The following is a 15,648-nucleotide window of genomic DNA, read 5'->3' on the forward strand; positions in this document are numbered from 1 at the left end:
GGATGAGGGGTGAAAGGGGGCCGGGGGGATGATGGGGGATGGGAGGGATGATGGACAATGGGGGGATTGAATGATGGGGGAATGGAGGATGGGGAATGGGGGGGTGATGGGAGATGGGGGAATGGGGGACGAGGGGGGATGATGGGGTGTGGGGGATGGGGGATGATGGGAAGATGATGGGAGATGGGGGGATGGGATGGATGGGGGGTGATGGGGGGATGGGATGGATGGGGGGTGATGGGGATGGAGGGGGGATGGATATAGGGGGAATATGGGATGGGAGGGGGATGGGGGATGGGGGCTGGGGGAATGATGGGAGATGGCTGGAGATGGGGGATGAGGGGATGATGGGAAATGGGAGAATGATGGGAGATGGGAGAGTGGTGCATGGGGAGGAATGGGGGATGGGGGTGATGGGATGGAGGGGGCATGCCTGAGATCCTGCAGGAGGCTCCTCCAAGCACCAATCAACATCACAGGCCATTTACGGAGAGCCAGTGAGTGGGGAGGTAGCACCAGGAGGAGGAGGGGTTCGGGAACATGCAAAGATGTAGAACCCAGTAAATTGACAGCTTTTACTGTTCCACCCCCTTCTCTGCTCGATGCACACCCTCCAACCAGCTGCTAGCCGTGCCCACTGTGCTCATACCCTTCTGGTTGGTGAATTGGAGGGAGAGTGGGAAAGATGCAAGGAGGGAGAAGGTTGCCATGTTAGGGCAGAGGTCAGAGTCTGTCAGATTTTGACTGGCTGCAGACGTGATCATCTGATGGTTTTCTGTGGCTGTAGATGACGTGGGCATCGAGCATTTCAAGCAGCAGGTCATAGAAGGGCACCACGTTCTTACATTTCATGCTGTAGAGGTGTTCCATACCTTTGTTACTGGAACAGAAATGACAGAAAGTAAAGGGCATGGTCTGGAAGGGGAGTTACACTTAATAAGGTACAATCAGAGTCAAATGGCACAGGATCACTACAGTTACCGTCTCATGGATAACTGGGAATTAAAGCAGGATAAAATAGATTGTTGGGGTCAACCAGCAATAAGTATAAAAACATAAAGGTGAAATTTCTGCAAAGATATGGAAAGGAAGACAGTAGCTAAAATAAACACTAACCCCTTAGCTAATGAGATTTAGGAACTGATTATCAGATTTTAAACATTTTGTTTTGTATTTGACTTCACAGTAGGAAACACAAACCATTTCACAAAAATATCACAGAATGAAGGCAGCAGACATGGATAAAGCAGCTTAAAACAATTACTAGAAACCAGGGTACCTAGAAGACTGAAGGCCAACACACCCCCAGAACTGATGGACTACATTCCAGAATTTTTAAAATAATTGTTTGCAAAGTTGGCATGACTGAAACACTTGCATTAAGAAAGGAGAGACGGAGACAGAAATGAGGAAACTGTAACAGTTAGTCAACCAACTGCCATTGAGAATCCATGATTAAGGAGATGAATAGAAATCTACATAACAATCAGGCAGGGTCTACATGGTTTAGTTAAAGGAGAGAAAACCAGCTAGATGGCTCAGCGGTCAGCACTGTTGCCTTGCAACACCAGGGACCTAGGTTCAATTCCCAGAGTGTGTGGAGTTTGCACACTCTCCCCGTGTCTGTGCAGGTTTCCCCCGGGTGCTCCAGTTTCCTCCCACAGTCCAAAGATGTGCAAGCTGGGTAGAGTGGCCATGCTGAATTGCCCCACAGTGTCCAGGAATGTGCAGGCTAGGTGGATGAGCCATGGGGAATGTAGGGTTACAGGGATAGTGTGTGGGTCTGGATGGAATGCTCTTCAGAGGGTCGGTGTGGACTCAATGGGCCGAATGGCCTGCTTCCACACTGTAGGGATTCTATGACAGGAAACAAAGAGTAGGAATATCTTTCTGAAGAAGAGTCTTGGCCTGAAACGTCAGCTTTTCTGATGCTGCTTGGCCTGCCGTGTTCATGCAGCTCCACGCCTTGTTAACATAGGACAAACAGGCTACCAGTCGATTAGTGTGGTATGGCAGGGGTCAATGCTAGGACCCCAACTAGGCACATGATCCATTAATGAACTCAATGTAATATCTCCAGATGACACAAAACTGGGTGGGAGCGTGAGGTGAGGTGATGTGATCTGGACAGGCTGAGTGAGTGGGAGAAGGTGTAGCACATACAGTCAAACATGGAAAAATGTGAGGTTATCCACTCCGGGAATAAAAACAGGAAGGCAGATTATCTGAATGGGGATAAATTGGGAAAGGGGAGATGCAATAAGACCTGGGTGTCCTTGTGCACCAGTCACTGAAGGTAAGCATGCAGGTGCAGCAGGAGGAGAAGGAGGTAAATGGGGTGTGGCCTTCATAGTGAGAGGTTTTGAGTAGAGGAGCAGGGGTGTGTTGTTGCTGTTATACAGGGTCTTGGTGAGGCCACACCTAGAATATTGTGTGCAGTTTTGGTCTCCTTTTCTAAAGAAGGACGCTCTGGGGATGGAGGGAGTGCAGCGAAGGTTTACCAGGCTGATCCTTGGATGGGAGGACTGACGGATGAAGGGAGACTGGATCGGTTAGGGCTACATTCATTGGACTTCAACACGGCTCTCAACAGGGCTCCACATGGTACCTTGGTCAGTAAAGTCAGATTCAGGGAGAGTTAGCCAACTGGAAACAAAGTTGGCTTGATGGTAGAAAACAGAGGGTCATGCTAGAGATTTGTTGTTCAGGCTGGAGGCCTGTGGTATATTGCAAGGATTAGTGTAGCTCTACTGTTGTTTGCCATTTATATAAACAATTTGGATCACAATACAGGAGGCATGGTTAGTAAGTTTGTGGATGACACTAAAATTGGTGGTCTGTGCACTGTGAAGAAGGTTATCGAAGATTACAATGGGATCTGATCAGATGGGCTTATGGGCTGAGGAATGGCATGTGGAGTTTAATTCAGATAAATGTGAGGTGTTGCATTTTGGTGGGGCAAACCAGAAGCCCTAACATTTATCCATGGCCTGGAATGAAGGAGAACTGTTGATCATTTTGTCCAACTCTGGTCATCCCTCTTTAAGGAAAACAGGAATGTTTTGTTTTGGGCGCGGGATTGATTTCTGGGATTAGTATTCAGGGTTAGAGATTCACGGTTTGATTGATGGACTGAAGAAACTGGTGCTGGTCTCCTGGAATTCAAGGAAATTAAGCGCAAATTTACTCAAATTTAAAATCTAGAGGGGCATTGATATAGATCATTTCACACCTTCACAAGGCAACTAGATAAATCCTGGACAGAAGGAAAACAAAACACACGTTTCCAGAGAAAGATTGTGGCAGTTGGAATAATTGGAATTCTGTTCCAAGAACAGGAGAGACACAGACTTGATGGGCCAAAAGGATTCATTCTGTATTGAGTAGAATGTGAGCGAGTCAGAGCAATCAAGACTGCGACAGACAGAGAGAGAGACAGAACGGAAGAGAAAGACAGTGACTGGGAGAGGGAGACATACACAAAAACTAAAAGGCAGATGCTAAGAAAGAGAGGGAGAAAGTAGCTGATGAAGATACAGAGGTAAGGCACCATGAGATGGCAGAGGGTGTACCTGGCATGCCTGATGTGGGACAGTAACATGAGCAGGTGGGCCAGGCGAGTGGCCTGCTGCTGTGCTGGGATCCCACTCTTTGACATGCACCAGATCAGAGTGTCCGTGATTGTATCCAGAATCTTGTGAAGCTTCTCCCTATTTTCATGTTCCTCTGTTACTCCAGATCGTGGAAACATACCTGGGAAAGGAAAGAGGAAAGACCCAGCTTAGAACGAAGATCTGCATTACACACCCAAGCTCAGGACAGCCGGAAGCAGCAGAATCACCAGGGTATAACATGATACAGACATCAATGAGAGAGTGACAAGAATCTACATGTGTCATAACTCTCAACACACGCCTCAGCCCAGACAGGAACATGTGAGAACAAAATTCCATCTCATGTGGCAAACAGCTTTCGTTGCTGATGGTCAATGAGGCAGAGCAACACTCACTGATAAACCAATAGCAGAATTACTTCATTATACCCCAGTGAGAGTCAGCACCTTCAGGAGGGGAGGGGGACCATGTATCCCAGTGAGAGTCAGCACCTTCAGGAGGGGAGGGGGACCATGTATCCCAGTGAGAGTCAGCACCTTCAGGAGGGGAGGGGGGCCCTGTACCCCAGTGAGAGTCAGCACCTTCAGGAGGGGAGGGGGACCCTGTACCCCAGTGAGAGTCAGCACCTTCAGGAGGGGAGGGGGACCGTGTATCCCAGTGAGAGTCAGCACCTTCAGGAGGGGAGGGGGCCCTGTATCCCAGTGAGAGTCAGCACCTTCAGGAGGGGAGGGGGACCCTGTACCCCAGTGAGAGTCAGCACCTTCAGGAGGGGAGGGGGACCCTGTACCCCAGTGAGAGTCAGCACCTTCAGGAGGGGAGGGGGACCCCGTACCCCATTGAGAGTCAGCACCTTCAGGAGGGGAGGGGGACCCTGTATCCCAGTGAGAGTCAGCACCTTCAGGAGGGGAGGGGGGCCCTGTACCCCAGTGAGAGTCAGCACCTTCAGGAGGGGAGGGGGACCCTGTACCCCAGTGAGAGTCAGCACCTTCAGGAGGGGAGGGGGACCCTGTACCCCAGTGAGAGTCAGCACCTTCAGGAGGGGAGGGGGACCCCGTACCCCATTGAGAGTCAGCACCTTCAGGAGGGGAGGGGGACCCTGTATCCCAGTGAGAGTCAGCACCTTCAGGAGGGGAGGAGGGCCCTGTACCCCAGTGAGAGTCAGCACCTTCAGGAGGGGAGGGGACACCGTACTCCAGTGAGAGTCAGCACCTTCAGGAGGGGAGGGGGACCCTGTACCCCAGTGAGAGTCAGCATCTTCAGGAGGGGAGGGGGACCCTGTATCCCAGTGAGAGTCAGCACCTTCAGGAGGGGAGTGGGACCCTGTATCCCAGTGAGAGTCAGCACCTTCAGGAGTGGAGGGGGACCCTGTACCCCAGTGAGAGTCAGCACCTTCAGGAGGGGAGGGGTACCCTGTACCCCAGTGAGAGTCAACACCTTCAGGAGGGGAGGGGGACCCTCTACCCCAGTGAGAGTCAGCACCTTCAGGAGGGGAGTGGGACCCTGTATCCCAGTGAGAGTCAACACTTTCAGAAGAGGAGGGATAGTGAAATGAATACTTTGAAAATTATCAGTTGTGATGAACTGCAAAACATCTGGTTCACATAAGATGGAACGATATCTGCACTAGTTTAATTACTGGGTGAAAGTCAGTTGAAGCAGTCAGGACAGACCCTCATTTGCTGTAATGAAATACTGAAGAGCCCATCAATCTCTCCCTCTCTGCCTGGGTTGCTCTCCTTATCTTTGTTTTGGGCCAGTCCAAGCCTGTGAATGTTTTTATTGGGGGTAGGGGGTGCGGGGGAAGATGCGACAGGAAGGCACCAGTTAATGATGAGAGAGCCAAGGTTCCACAGACACTTCAAACAAAGACACACAGTGTACTCCATACTTACAGCTCATCACGGTCATACAGAGAGGACCCTGCCCTAAAGATCACCAACTGGGAGTGTAGCACCGATCTACATCGCCAGCTCCCACTGCACCACTTTCCTCTCTGTCCCTCAGACCATGCTGCTCATTGTAACTGCTCAGTAATGGCGGAATTATTACCCATAATGCTCTGCATTCCAGAACCCACTCTAATTGCTTACTGTCTCAAGTCTCATTGGCTCATTCCAGGCATCAGTGAAAAGGTTGCACATACATTACTGCAATGTTGCTGGCACTCCAGCTGTTCACAGTGTTACCCTCTCCCATTTACACTTCTCCTCTAGTGACACTGGGATTGAAGCACAGCCATTGGGAGAGCATGTGGCAGTGGGCTCAGTTTGAGGATTGGTAAACAGTTTTGGGGGGAGCACAGCCATTTACTCTGTATTAAACCTCACGCTGTCCCTGTCCTGGGAGTGTTTGATGGGGACAGTTGACTCTGAGAATGGTGAGGGTAGAGTTTGATGCATTCTATCTGTGTTCATGAGTCCTCTGGTTAGGTCTGACTAACACAGCAAGTTTCATCACTAAAAGCTTGGCTTGAGAACAGAGTGATATAAAATTAAGTGCAGTCAGTTTGGGTCGGTTGTTCCAAGGATAACATAGGTTAATAAAATAAAATAACTTCAATGTAATTTAATATATTGTTTTAGAGCAGATCATTTTAGACAGTTTTATGATGCTATTTCTTTCCACTGTAATTATAAACAGTCCTGCAGCTGATACATCACTTTCCCTCTGGGAATTTCTGCAGCATCCCATTCCACCCTGCTGACATGGAATAAAGTGTGGGAGCCCGGGAAGTATGGATTGTGTGGGAGACAAAGAAATTCCTCTCTTTATGGGAGAGTGGAGGCAGGGACAAGATTCTGAGACTCAGCTACATTCTCCCGTTCCTAAATCCCACTCCCTCTGAATCGCAAATCCCTCACCATCCAAACCTCTCACTCCCCGACCCTCTGAATCCTTCACACCCATACCCTCCAAATCCCTCACACCCCTCCCCTCCAGACCCCTCACGCTCCCTTACCCTCCGAGCCTCTCATACCCTATCCTCTGAATCCCTCACTCCTGTACCCTCCAAACCCCTCACACTTACCCACTTTTGAATCTTTCACCTCTATAACCCTCACCCTTGAATCCCTCACTCAGTATGGAATCAGGAACTCAAATAGGAGGCCACTCAGCCCATCAGGGATGAGACTATATTCAATGAGACCATGGCTGCTCTGATCCTTGCCTCATCGTCACATTCCAGCCTGCTCCAAATGACCATTCCCTCCATCTATTCTCCTCATCACCTAAACCATTGTTAGAATTATTTTATTAAATATGTTCCTTTCGGTACCTTTTCAGGAAGCCACACTTTTAGGTAGACTTTGCAATTGCCTTTTTGACCTGTGAGTATTTGATGGGGACAGTGTTAGATGAGATTTTAACTAGCTTTTACCAGGCTGGGCTCTCTATGGATGGGAAGCATCACATAGGAATTCTGTGCATTTCTGTGAGGAGATTTAAATAATAGAGTATAACAATTGATCGTATGGAATAGGTAAACGAGAGAGTAGTTTCTATTTCAACCAAGTCGCAGTCACCTCACTGCAAAAATCTTCAAATGTTTGGAAAAGGTTTTGTGATGAAAGGTGCTATTGAAATGCAAGTCTTCCAAGATTATTTTTTTCTATTCATTCACAGGGTGAGGGTGTTATTGGTTAGGTCAGCATTTATTGCCCATCCCTAATTGCCCAGAGGAAGTTCAGAGTCAGCCACATTGCTGTGGGTCTGGAGTCACATGTAGGCCAGACCAGGTAAGGATGGCAGCTCCTTCCCTAAAGGACATTAGTGAGCCAGATATAATGCACTGTGGATCTGCAGGAACGCAGCAGGTCAGGTAGCATCAGAGGAGCAGGAAAGCTGATGTTTTGGGTCCAAACCCAGATGCATTTTCCCTGACATTTGACAATAGAATCTTAGACATCATAATTCCAGATTTTTAATTGAATCCCAATCTACCGTGGTGAGATCTGAACCCCGGTCCCCAGAACCCCTTAGGTCTCTGAACTAACAGCCTAGTGATAATTGCACTAGGTCATCGCTGTACTCCTCATGCTGAGGCAATGCCTCCTCCTGGTGGCTGAGGTCAGATGTTGCTTAAACAGACTGAGCTGTGAAAGCCTTATGAACCAGAGATCTCTGATATCACAGCAGTCCACAGCAAGGACTCCCTATCACTTGTTAGATTCAGTCCACACTGCGCTTGGTCTGGGTTAGTCTGTCTCGTTCTGTAACTTTTCTCAGTCTGTCCTGTGATAGTGTTTAACTACAAAGATATGGCTCTGCCAACCAATAAGATTTCAGCTGATCTGCCTGCAGTCTACACTGCACATTTCCATCGACATCCTACAATCTTTTACTCCCTCTTTCATCAATATTTAACTAAGTCTGCATTAAAAATGTTTAATAAATCCCCCTCCACCATGCTTTCTGAGGCAGAGATTTTCAAAGTCACACAAAGTGCTCGCAGAAGGTAGGGGAGGTGCAGTGGCTCAGTGGTTAGTTCTGTTGTCTCGCTGCACCAGGGACCCGGGTTCAATTCCCCCCTCGGGCGACTGTCTGTGTGGAGTTTGCACATTCTCCCTGTATCTGCGTGGTTTCCTCCCATGCTAAATTGACTGTAGCGATCAGGGATGTGTAGGTTTGGGAGATGGGTCTGGGTGAAATTCTCTGAGGGTCAGTGTGGATTTGTTGGGCCAAAGGGCCTGTTTCCACATTGTAGGAATTCTATAATGAGAAAGTAACTCATGTCACCTTAATCCCAGCTGTATCTCACAGTGAAACATCTCAGCAGAGCATCCCACACTCTGTGACGCAGCAAGCGTCCTTTTGTTAAAAAATTCAATCATGGAATGAGAGAATTTCTGGCCAGGCAGCATTTATTGCCCATCCCTAATTGCCCAGAGGGCAGTTATAAGTAAACCACATTGCTGAGGGGTTTGGAGTCACATATAGGCCAGATTCCCGTCCCTAAAGGTTAATAGTGAGCCAGAGGGGCTTTTCCTGACAATCAGCAACTGATTCATGGTCATCATTAGACTCTTAATTCCAGATATTTATTGAATTCAAATTCCAACATCAGCTGTGGCAGGATTTGAACCTGGGTCCCTGGTATATTAGAGATAACAAAATGTGGAGTTGGATGAACACAGCAGGCCAGGCAGCACCTTAGGGGCACAAAAGCTGACGTTTTGGGCCTAGACCCTTCATCAGAAAAGCCTGATGGAAGTTCTCCCCGGTATATTAGTTGGGTCCCTTATTACTGGTCTTTCAGGGTGTAGTGACGATGCCACTGTCCCCTGAGGCAGTGTCGCAGTGGAGCAGCTTGGGACAAGTATCAAAAAGGAAGCTGTTGATTGGGTGAAGACACTACATCGAGCACCTCTGGTCCATGAGATCTTAATTTGGCATTCATCGTTTGTAAAGGTGATATCGCGAGTCTCAGAAAAGAAGTGCCCTTGAGTAATTACCATGTAATTTTAAAGGCTGTCTAAGGGTTTCTAGAGGAAACATTGTGTGAGTTGGCTACGATGGGTTGGGGAACATTACGGAGGGGAATGACAGCAGGCAGTCAATGGAAAACACTTAAACAGAGGCTGGAGGAACTTCAGCAATTGTCAGGCACAAAAACAACATGGGAAATTCGGGGTAGAGCTGGGGGGCGTGCAAATTGACTAAAAAGACAGGAGGCTTGAGGATTGGGAGCTGTTTAGATTTCAACAAAGGAAGATAAAGAGGTTAATGAAGGGACAGGAAATAAAGGATGTGTGTAAGTTTGCAAGGAACATGTACACTGATTGTAAAAGCTTCCCAGGTATGTGAAGAGAAGCAGATCGGTGGAGCCAATCAGAAACAGGGGATGTGATAATGGGAATAAAGAAACATTAGACCAATTATAAATATGCTATGGTTCTGTATTCACAAGGGAGCACATAAATAATGCTCTGAAAACGTTGAAGGGCACAGGGTTTGGTGCACGGGAGAAACTGAAGCAAATCTGCATTAGTGGGGAAATGGTATTAGGGAGATTGGTGGATGAAGACTGCTAAAAAAAACCTACTCCCTCACCAGGGCCCAATAACCTATATCCCTGCGTACTTAAGGACATAGTCCTAGAAATTGTGGATGCAGTGGTGATCACTTTCCAAGAGTCCTACAGATTGGAGCATAACTAGTGAAAGCCATCCATTTAAAAAGGTGAAGTAGAGAGAAAACTAAAAATTATAGATCAGCAGTCTGACATCAGCAGTGGGGAAAATGTAAATTATTATAAAAGATTTAATGGCTGAACACTTAGAATACAGTGGGAGGATTTGACAGAGTCAGTACGGATTTACAAAAGGGGAATCATGCTTAATAAATCTACTGGAATTCTTTGAGGATTTAACGAGTAAAGTTGTAGAGTCGTAGAATCACACAGTCCCGAAACAGACTCTTCGGTCCAACCAGTCCATGCTGAACATAATCCCAAACTAAACTAGTCCCACCTGCCTGTTCCTGGCCCATATCCCTTCGTACCTTCCCTACGCATGAGCTTATCCAAATACCTTTTAAATGTTATGCCAGTACCGACATCTACTACTTCCTCAGGAAGTTCATTCCACATACAAACAATTCTGTGTGTCAAAACGTTGCCCCTTGTGTCCATTTTAAACCTTCTTCCTCTCATCCTAATAATATGCCCGCTAGTCTTGAAATGTCACACCTTAGGAAAGAGACCTTTGCTTTTCACCCTTTCGATGCCCCTCATGATTTTATGAACCTGTGTAAGGTCACTCCTCGACATACAACACTCCAGTGAAAGAGGTCCCAGGCTATCGAGCCCACTTTTATAGCTCGCACCCTCCATACCCAGCAACAGCCTGGTACATCTTTTCTGAACCCTCTCCAGTTTAATAATATCCTTCTTATAGCAGAGCGACCAGAACTGGACACAACACTCCAGAAGAGGCCTCACTAATGTCATGTACAATCTCAACATAACGTCTCGACTGCTGTATTCAAATATCTGAGCAATGAAGGCAAGCATGCTAAATGCCTTTTTACCCACCCTGTCTACATGTGATGCCAATTTCAAAGAACGATGTACCTGAGCCCCTAGGTCTCTATGTTCTACAGCACTACCCAGGGCCCTACCATTAATTGTAAAAGTCCCGCTCTTCTTTTTTAACCAAATGTAATACCTTGCTTTTATCCAAACTAAACTCCATCTGCCACTCCTCAGCCCATTAGCCCCACTGAGCAAGATCTCTTTGTAATCTTAGATAATCTTCTTCACTGTCCACTCCACCACCAACTTTGGTGTTATCTGCAAACGTACAAACCATGTTTCCTATATTCTCGTCCAATTCAGTTATATAAATGACGAACAAAAGTGGACCCAGCACTGGTCACTGCGGAACACCGCTGGTCACAAGCCTCCAGTCTGAAAAACAACCCTCCATCACCACCCTCTGTCTCCTACCATCTCGCCAATTTTATATCCAACGGGGAAGCTCACCATACAGAACATTGTCAAAGCCTTTACTAAAGTCCATGTAAACAACATTGACCACTCTGCCCTCATCAATCCTTTTTGTAACTTCCTCAAAAAAACTCAGTCAAGTTTGTGAGACACAATTTCCCTTGCACAAAGCCCTGCTGACTGTCACTAATCTGTCCTTACCTCTCCAAATCATGTAAATTCTATTTTTCAGAATCATCTCCAACAACACACTGAAAGAACTGCGGATGCTGTAAATCAGAAATCAGAGTTCACGTTTCGGGTCCGGTGACCCTTCCTGAGATCTGAAGAACATAGAACATATATAGAACATAGAGCATTACAGCACAGTACAGGCCCTTCGGCCCTTGATGTTGTGCCGACCTGTCATACCAATCCGAAGCCCTTCTAACCTACACTATTCCATGTACGTCCATATGCTTGTCCAATGACGACTTAAATGTACCTAAAGTTGGCGAATCTACTACCGTTGCAGGCAAAGCGTTCCATTCCCTTACTACTCTCTGAGTAAAGAAACTACCTCTGACATCTGTCCTATATCTTTCACTCCTCAATTTAAAGCTATGCCCTCTCATGCTTGCCGTCACCATCCTAGGAAAAAGGCTCTCCCTATCCACCCTATCTAACCCTCTGATTATTTTATATGTTTCAATTAAGTCACCTCTCAACCTTCTTCTCTCTAATGAAAACAGCCTCAAGTCCCTCAGCCTTTCCTCGTAAGACCTTCCCTCCATACCAAGCAACATCCTAGTAAATCTCCTCTGCACCCTTTCCAAAGCTTCCACATCCTTCTTATAATGCGGTGACCAGAACTGTACACAATACTCCAAGTGCGGCCGCACCCGAGTTTTGTACAGCTTCACCATAACCTCTTGGTTCTGGAACTCGATCCCTCTATTAATAAAAGCTAAAACACTGTATGCCTTCTTAACAGCCCTGTCAACCTGGGTGGCAACTTTCAAGGATCAGTGTACATGGACACTGAGATCTCTCTGCTCATCTACACTCCCAAGAATCTTACCATTAGCCCAGTACTTTGCCTTCTGGTTACTCCTGCCAAAGTGCATCACCTCACACTTGTCCGCATTAAACTCCATTTGCCACCTCTCAGCCCAGCTCTGCAGCTTATCTATGTCTCTCTGCAACCTACAACATCCTTTGCCACTATCCACAACTCCACCGACCTTAGTGTCGTCTGCAAATTCACTAGCCCATCCTTCTACGCCCTCATCCAGGTCATTTATAAAAATGACAAACAGCAGTGGACCCAACACCGACCCTTGCAGTACACCACTAGTAACTGGTCTCCAGGATGAACATTTCCCATCAACCACCACCCTCTGTCTTCTTTCAGCAAGCCAATTTCCAATCCAAACTGCTATATCTTCCACAATTCCATTCCTCCTGTTTTTGTTCCTAGTCACTGAGCCACCTCGTAAGGATCAGTTCTGAGGACCCGAAACGTTAACTCTGATATTTTCTTCACAGATGCTGCCAGACCTGCTGAGCTTTTCCTGCAACTTCTGCTTTTGATCCAACAACTTACCCACCACTCATATCAGACTCACAGGTCTATCATTCCCAGGCTTGTCCTTACTGCCTTTCTTAAATAAAGACACAACATTAGTCATCCAACAATCGTCCACCCATGGTTATAACAAAACAAATATTTCTGTCAGGGGCACCACAATTTCCTCCCTAACACCCCACTATGTCCTGGGATACACTTGACCAAATCAGGGGTAACAGTGGATATGGTTTATTTGGGCTTTCAGAAGGCTTTTGACAAAATATCACATTAGAGATTAATGAAGTTGGGGGATTAATGTGCAAGATTAAAATACATGAAGCTGGAGGGTTAATGTGCAAGATTGAAGTACATGAAGCCGGAGGGTTAATGTGCAAGATTGAAGTACATGAAGCCGGAGGGTTAATGTGCAAGATTGAAGTACATGAAGCTGGAGGGTTAATGTGCAAGATTGTAGTACATGAAGCCGGAGGGTTAATGTGCAAGATTGAAGTACATGAAGTTGGAGGGTTAATGTGCAAGATTGTAGTACATGAAGCCGGAGGGTTAATGTGCAAGATTGAAGTACATGAAGCCGGAGGGTTAATGTGCAAGATTAAAGTACATGAAGCTGGAGGGTTAATCTGCGAGATTGAAGTACATGAAGCTGGAGGGTTAATGTGCAAGATTGAAGTACATGAAGCTGGAGGATTAATGTGCAAGATTGAAGTACATGAAGCTGGGGGGTTAATGTGCAAGATTAAAGTACATGAAGCTGGAGGGTTAACATGTGAGATTGAAGTACATGAAGCTGGGGGTAGTGTATTGAAGTAGACTGAAAACTAGTTGGCAGAGAGGAAACAAAGTGTAGGAATAGATGGGGCTTTCCTCCAAGTAGCAGCAGTGACCATGGGGGTACCGCAGGGTGTCAGTGGTCAGACCCCAGCTATTCATGATATATACTAATGATTTACTTGAGGGAAGTCAATGTAACATCTCCAAATTTGCAATCAACAAAAAAGCTGGGTGGGGTGGGTGAGCTGTGAAGAGGATATGGAGATGTTGCAGTGTGATTTGGACAGGCTGAGTGAGTGCGAAAATGCACAGCAGATACAGTATAACGTGGGTGAATGTGAGGTTATTTATTCTGCGAGCAAAAACAGGTTATTATTTGAAAAGTGATAGACTTGGGGAAGGAGGAGATGCAACAGTACACCGGTCGCTGAGAGTAAACATTGCAGGGGCTGCAGACGGTCAAGACAAATGATATATAAAAACCAAAGAACTGTGGATGTTACTGTCAGAAACTAAAACAGAAGTTGCTGTAAAAGCTCAGCATGTCTGGCAGCATCTGTGGAGAGAAATCAGAGTTAATGTTTCGGGGCGAGTGACCCTTCCTCAGCAAATGGTACATTGACATACATAGTGAGAGGGTTCATGTAGAGGAGCAGGAATGTCTTGCTACAACTGTCCAGGGCCTCAGCGTGTCCTCAGTAACCTGCAATCTCTCCTACCATTTAAATCATTTTCAGTTCTCCCTGCCAAAGTCGACAGAGCTCACACTTTCTCATATTACACTCCATCTGCCAAATTTTTTCCAACTGCCTTTCTGCATCCCTTTGCAAACTCCCAACGTGAATTCAAAATATTCCCAATGTTGGAGTATTATGCGCAGTTTTGGTCTCCTTGTCGGAGAAAGGATGTTCTGCTGATGGAGGGAGTGCAGCAAAGTTCACCAGCCTGATCCCTGGGAGCACAGGACTGACGTATGAAGAGAGACTTGATCAGCTTGGCCTGTACTACCTGGAGCTTAGAAGAATGAGGAGGGAGGGGTTTCTCATAGAAACCTTTAAAATTCCAACACGCCGAGACAGCGTAAACGCAGGAAAGGCGTTTCCAATGACTAGGGGAGAGTCCAGTACCAGGGCTCACAGTCTATGGATTCGGGGTTGGGGGGTTAGAATTTAGGACTGAGATGAGGCGATGTCTCTTCACCCACAGAGTGGGAAGCCTGTGGAATTCTGTCACAGAAAGTGGTTGAGGACAAAATATTTAATGTTTTCAAGAAGGAGTTGGACATAGCTCGTAGGGCTAAAGGGATTGAAGGTTTCAGGGTGAGACCAGGGATTACCAACCATGGCCCAATATAGTGGCACAGCAGGCTTGAAGGGCTGAATGGCCTACTCCTGCTCCTGTTTCCTATGTTTCTAAAAGGGCGTCCTCTAATTTTAAACCAGTGTCCCCTGGTTCTGGGCTACGGCACAAAATGAAATATCTGCCAATGTGGTATACTGCATCCACTGTACCCGTTGTGGCTCCCTCTACATTGGGGAAACCAAGCGGAGGCTTGGGGACCACTTTGCAGAACACCTCCGCTCGGTTCACAATAAACAACTGCACCTCCCAGTTGCGAACCATTTCCACTCCCCCTCCCATTCCTCAGATGACATGTCCATCATGGGCCTCCTGCAGTGCCACAATGATGCCACCTGAAGGTTGCAGGAACAGCAACTCATATTCCGCTTGGGAACCCTGTACCCCAATGGTATCAATGTGGACTTCACCAGCTTCAAAATCTCCCCTTCCCCGACCACATGCCAAAACCAGCCCAGCTCGTCCCTGCCTTCCTAACCTGTCCTTCCTCCCACCTCAAGCCCCAGCCCCATCCCCTACCCACTAACCTCATCCCACGCTCTGACCTATCTGTCCTCCCTGGTCTGACCTCTCCCCTCCCTAGCTCCCCACCTACATTCACCTTCACTGGCTTTAACTCCGCCTCCTTGACCTGTCTGTATCCTCTCCACCTATCTTCTCCTTCATCCATCTCCGATCTGCCTCCCCCTCTCTCCTTATTTATTTCAGAATCCCCTTCCCCCTCCCCCAATTTCTGTAGAAGGGTCCTGGCCCGAAACATCAAGCTTTCCTGCTCCTCTGATGCTGCTTGGTCTGCTGTGTTCATCCAGCTTCAGACCGTGTCATCTTTCTGTATTCTTCCGTGTCCAATAACACGATCAAAAGTCACATTTGAACCACACAAATGC

General features: G+C 47.1%; 1 protein-coding gene across 2 annotated transcripts in view; it reads right to left on the bottom strand.

Moving 5' to 3' along the window:
• Nucleotides 1-327: 327 nt before the first annotated feature.
• Nucleotides 328-15,648, bottom strand: part of esr2a (estrogen receptor 2a) — a 159,178-nt gene continuing 143,857 nt past the window's right edge. The window contains exons 8-9 of one of the 2 annotated variants that reach the window (XM_059648914.1): nucleotides 3,573-3,753; nucleotides 328-880 (exon numbers count right to left, since the gene is read on the bottom strand). In XM_059648914.1, coding sequence (XP_059504897.1) covers nucleotides 724-880; nucleotides 3,573-3,753 — 338 coding nt within the window. In that variant the 3' untranslated portion in view covers nucleotides 328-723. The remainder of the gene's footprint in view (nucleotides 881-3,572; nucleotides 3,754-15,648) is intronic. The other variant, XM_059648915.1, reaches the window with a different exon arrangement.

The sequence above is a fragment of the Stegostoma tigrinum genome, chromosome 10 (assembly GCF_030684315.1).
Source record: "Stegostoma tigrinum isolate sSteTig4 chromosome 10, sSteTig4.hap1, whole genome shotgun sequence".
Lineage (NCBI taxonomy): Eukaryota > Metazoa > Chordata > Chondrichthyes > Orectolobiformes > Stegostomatidae > Stegostoma > Stegostoma tigrinum.